At 27.4% G+C, this 5,609-nt stretch overlaps 1 protein-coding gene across 1 annotated transcript in view; it reads left to right on the top strand.

Annotated features, from left to right (window-relative positions):
• Positions 1-4,482, top strand: part of LOC106785238 (cyclic AMP-dependent transcription factor ATF-6 alpha) — a 7,934-nt gene extending 3,452 nt beyond the window's left edge. The window contains exons 2-8 of the mRNA XM_014745519.1: positions 1,098-1,289; positions 1,363-1,517; positions 1,623-1,839; positions 2,190-2,782; positions 2,909-3,051; positions 3,374-3,981; positions 4,092-4,482. Of these exons, the coding sequence (XP_014601005.1) occupies positions 1,098-1,289; positions 1,363-1,517; positions 1,623-1,839; positions 2,190-2,782; positions 2,909-3,051; positions 3,374-3,981; positions 4,092-4,462 (2,279 nt within the window). The 3' untranslated portion in view covers positions 4,463-4,482. The remainder of the gene's footprint in view (positions 1-1,097; positions 1,290-1,362; positions 1,518-1,622; positions 1,840-2,189; positions 2,783-2,908; positions 3,052-3,373; positions 3,982-4,091) is intronic.
• The last annotated feature ends 1,127 nt before the right edge of the window (positions 4,483-5,609 follow it).

Here is a 5,609-nt window from a genome sequence, read left to right as displayed (position 1 = left end):
TTTTTGGTATTTGTATATAAAATAATATGTCATAATAAATAATTTTAGTTGCTGAGGAAGTCTCAAATAGAGACGAAACGTTCAACGGATAAATATAGTGTTCATCTTAATTAAACCCGTCCAAAAAACAACCTCCCTAAGAGTAAACTTAGTAATAATATTAATAAAATTTTGGATAAGAAAAAAATCTTGATTATATTAACATAAGTGTTAATATTCTTTATTATGACGAGTTTACTCGTTTAAAATATTACAATATGAAATAAAACGAAAAAATATAAATAATTATTATGAAAAGTTTTTTCTACAAGTATTCTTTTGTAAAGATTGTTTAGTTAGGTACATATTGAATATAACTAACATATACATAGAACTATTGAAGTACTGTCTTTTTTATTGCATTCACGTATAATACATATGTTTCACGCTTCTCCAAACATACAGATAAAAGCAACAACCTTAACGTCCTTGATGCATACTAATTTCAACTATCATAAGCATGAAACTTATCAGTATAGCACGTTGCCTGCTATATCGTTACCCGAATGTATATTCATTACAATTATAGATAATTTTTCAACTTAACATATTTCAATCGTGCATAAAGTAATACAGAAAATATTTATTTCTTTTTTATACATTTATAAGAAAAATTTATTTATGATGAATGATTTATACGCGTATATTTATTTTTATACACACAAGGAAAATGTTTTAGATAATTCTATTATCTTTAATCACGATATGAAGATTGATGTAGTTCTTAATACTATTCTTTTAATAATCACAGTACAAAAGTTGCTTCTTTAAATATTCGTAAAAATAAATTCTTCCAATTTTCCGTATATGGTATGTACCGGTTCGTAACGACTTTTAAACAGTTAAAGAACTGTAAATTTGAATACCTAAAAGAGCGTAGGCGAGCCGATTTTTACGCATTCATGAATTCAAATATTTATTTTTCCTATTTTTTTTTTTTTTTAATTTTTAAAGCAACTACATATTTAATTCTTACAAGGGTTCCATACGACTTTGTCAACACCAATTATTTTAAAACTCTACACAGTTGTTATATATTTTTATGTATATTTTTACAGATGACAGTAATTCATTTGGCGATAATTTGTTTCAAAGCCTAAGTTCTGAATTAGGGATACCTCTTTTATCTGATGACATATTTAATGACATACCTTATTATCCGAACTACAATAAAGATGTAGAAAGAAATATAGAATCTACTTCTAAAATTTTAGAGGACTTCAACTCGTGTTTCGTCAAAAAAGAGAAAGGTATTTTCATGAAATAAATTTAATCTTAAATAAGAAGAAATGACATATTTTTTATTATTAATTATATTTTTAGATTCAGAAACAAATGAAGGAATTACTGAATGTAAATTGGAACCATTAAGTCCTCATACACATTTACTTCCCTTTTCTAGTCCAAGTCATTCAGAATCAAGTGGATCTGAATGGCAACAGGATTTTTTATCTAATCTTTCATCAACAGATTTAAAGGTATTTAAATAAATTTTATATTTTATTCGAAATTTTTTATATGATTTAAAATTTTATATATATTATTCTATTTACACATAATATATGTCTTTATATATTTGTTAGGTCGCATTAGAAACACCACCTATTTCACCACCATATATTTCTTCTCCAAAATCGCCTCTAACTGAAACACCTTCAACTTTCGTTCAACCAGTAAAATTGATACCTATTAATACGCAAGAAATAAAAAATACAAAGTATAAAGTCGCCGGTGACAATTCTGCAAAACGTGTTTATATTCAACCAAAGGGTAGTACCCAAGTTACATCACGAGGTGATGGTAAGAATATAAATAATTAATCCACACCTTTCTCTAACGGGGTCTTGGAAGACTTGTGTATTTTGGCGATTGATTATTTGCGTGTGGTAGTAACAAAGTATTCGTTGCTCCCAGGTATTGAGCAGGGGAGGGATAGCAGATTTTAGAATTTCGAGTGGTAAGTGGGAGGGCTTGTAAGTATGCATTAATGGAATATCTGCGCGAGTCTCGATAAATGCTGTCTTATGTTAGGTGGGGATTAATCGTAATCCGAGGGTTAAAACTTATAAAGCTCGGAATTACAAATTTACATTTATGTATTCAGTTTTTCATATATATCTAATACTCGTATGTGATTATAATTTTTACAGAACCACCTCAAAAAACTATAATATTAAGTGCTCAAGATTTTGCTGTTTTAGCACAAAAAGCAAAACAAAATCAAACATATCCTTTAAAAATAGAGCCATTATCATTAAAAAAACCTATTAAAATACGTGGGCCAATAAATTTGAAATCTACGTCATTAAATAATATAAAAACAGAAAATAATGGAATTAAATTGCAGCAGCAAAATAATATAAAAATGATGAATACATTACCTAATCTTCATGCATCGAACGGAGAATCCGTAGTTAATGTATCCAATGCTTCTGTAATTGTTAAAAATAAAACTGGTAATCATACCTCTATTATTGTGAAAAATGAACCAGTGGGCTGTGAATCAATTGTTGTAAAAAACGAGACATCCAATTGTACTCCTATTGTTATCAAAAATGAAATGCCAGAGTTTAATAATTTCTCCGGTAAGCAAGAATGTGAAATGAAAGCTTTAAAGAGACAACAAAGAATGATAAAAAATCGAGAATCTGCTTGCCTTTCACGAAAGAAAAAAAAAGAATATGTTTGTTCTTTGGAGAAACAAATAAATGAGCTTCAAGAGGAGAATAACAAACTTAAAACTGTAAGAATGATTGACTGGCCTTTATTATATATTATTATTACATTTTACTATGAATATATAATTTTTGTCTTCAAGAAGTAATATCAATGGTACCGTAATAATAATTTATTTGTTAATTCTTAATAGGAAAACTTAGTTTTGAAAAATAGGCTATCAGCATTTGAAGAAAACAACAAATTTGGAAACGTTAATCTTAATGTAAATAAGAAAAATGCTGTTCTCCTTTTGGGAATAATTTTGATGGTGTCATTTAATTTTAACGGTCTAGTGTAAGTATTTACATATAACACTTAAATGTTTTAAATTTAAAGTAGTTTCACCGCTACAGGCCATATCTAATCAGGGGAATTTCTATGTTTATACCAAAGTTTGTTTAACGTATGTTAAATACTACGTTTTTTTTCAGTCGAAAGTTTACGAAACATTAAATGAATCTATCTTTAACTTTAATTAAGCCAATTCACATTAAATGATAAATTTTGAAATCATAATATGTATATATATATATATATATATATATATCTATATATATATATATCTATATATATTGCATTATACAATATTAGACTGCATAATTACCTTTACTTGTAGAGGTATATTTCCACCCAGCAAGAAGTTAAATAGTATGTCAACAGACATACCAACAGTTCTGCCAAATGTCAGACATGGTAGAAGTTTACTATGGGCAAATCCTGATACACGTATTGACGAAGAACTTGGAGATGATTATGACAAAAATAAGACAATGCATCATCCTATGTGTCCTATGTATATCAATCAGAGTGAATCAATACGTTTAGATTACGAGTTACGACGATGGATCGGTGGAGAGTCTGATCGTGATAACTGGACAACATCAACAAAGACAGAATTAAATAAAAATTTATTAGGAAAAGTTCTCTTACCAAAATCATCTATAGAAAAAAAAGCAGTTTATGACAGAAATCGTTATTCAAGAAAAATCAAATCAAAAGATATGCATAAGATTAACAATATTCATACATCAAATGCTAATGCAGTTGAAGTATTTTCTCCTATCCTTAGAGAACATGCTTCTTTATTCGAAGCATTAGGAAGAAAGGATGATACTTTCTATGTTGTATGGTTCAGCGGTGAGCACCTATTACTACCAGCTTCAAGAAAAAATAACACATCTAGACCAAAAATGGCATTGGTCCTTCCTGCTGTTCCTTTGAATGGTAACTATTTAGTTTTCTTTCTATTTATTTTCTTTTGTTTATATATATATATATATCCAGAAAATGAATGAAAAAAGTAGCTAATTAACTAAAATGATGCTTTTTTTTAGAAACTTATTCAACTCCTGCAAATCACATTACCATGATGCAAATTGATTGTGAAGTAACAAATACTCAATTATTACATTTACAACAATCTGTCATACCTTTTCATTTGCGTAAAAGTAATAAATCAGGAAATAGCACCAATCAGGACCAAACTGCTAATGGTGTGTCGGATGCAACAACAGTAAATATATCTAGAACACACAAACCTTATTTTATAAAAGAAAATGATCCTTATGTATTGAATACAAAAAATTCGAGGGAAACTTATACTCAAAGATCTAAAGAACATTATCACAACAAAGACACGACTCTTCTTTTAAAAGAAAAATTTATTACTGGATTTCGTTTAGAAAATGTAAAGAATAATAATTAAGAAATTATTGAAAATAGAAATGAAAAAAAAAACAAAAACAAATATCTTTTAATTACAAAATATTTGATATGATCAACATTAATCTTCGTACTAATGATTATCATATACTATCTTATATTCATTTATACACCATACGTGATAACACAATTGCATGTGTTTCGATATATCACATGATAAAAATTAGTGCAATTTTCTGCACAAATATGAATAACTAACTGTTCTAAAAAATTATAGAAAGAAAATGCATAATATATGGAATGCAATATTAAGGCATCCCAAAAGTTTTTTACTCTATATTCACGAACTTTACTTTGTATGACAACCTTTATGAGTGTTCAGACAGTTCGTATGTACTTTAAAAAGTTCAAAATTTTATAAGTTGATTATGCAATATGTAACTTATAAGGAGAATCCCATGTCATAATGAAATTTAGTGTGTGTGCTCGTACTACTCTTTATACAACCATAGTAAAAAATCTCACCCTATTTATCAAAATTCGCGAAAAAAAGAACAGTTTAAACTTTCATTTTCATGGTATGCACTGGCTTGTAACATTTCAACAAATAAGAAAGATAGTCGAGCGCGTATGCTGCAGTGCTAAACTTTGGAGCTTGTTTAGGTTCCAATTTTTACTTTTTGTTATTTTCTTTTAAGAAATTAAAAAAGAGAGAAAGTATATATTTAATTATAAGTTATTTATAATAATATAATTTTAGTTTGTTTTATTTATTTTTCATTATATATATATATACTTAGAAAGATTTATTTGTTACATTTATTTTGTAAGTAGCTACGCTTTTTATTTATTTACATGTTTTTACAAACCAATACATATCGTACACGGAAAGTTTAAACTATTTTTTTGTGGATACTTGGCCATAGGAAAAAGATTTTTATGCTGTAATTATTAGAAAAGTACTAATATATAAATCAATTCTCATAATTGAAGAGAACAGAATGAATATCTCCCATGGGTTCCTCCCCTTGTTAGTAAGAAAAGTAAGAAACTTTTGAGACGTCCTAATTTAATATAATAGAATATATGTTGCACCGCTGCACTCTTACAAAAACTTGCATTACTTAATAATAGAATTTATTAATTATTAATAGAATATTTAATAATAGAGTATATATATAAAAGAATAT

This window comes from Polistes canadensis, unplaced genomic scaffold (assembly GCF_001313835.1).
Source record: "Polistes canadensis isolate GaletaPanama2010 unplaced genomic scaffold, ASM131383v1 scaffold_46, whole genome shotgun sequence".
Lineage (NCBI taxonomy): Eukaryota > Metazoa > Arthropoda > Insecta > Hymenoptera > Vespidae > Polistes > Polistes canadensis.
Note: the sequence above shows the minus strand (reverse complement) of the source record. Positions and strands in the feature narration are given on the sequence as shown.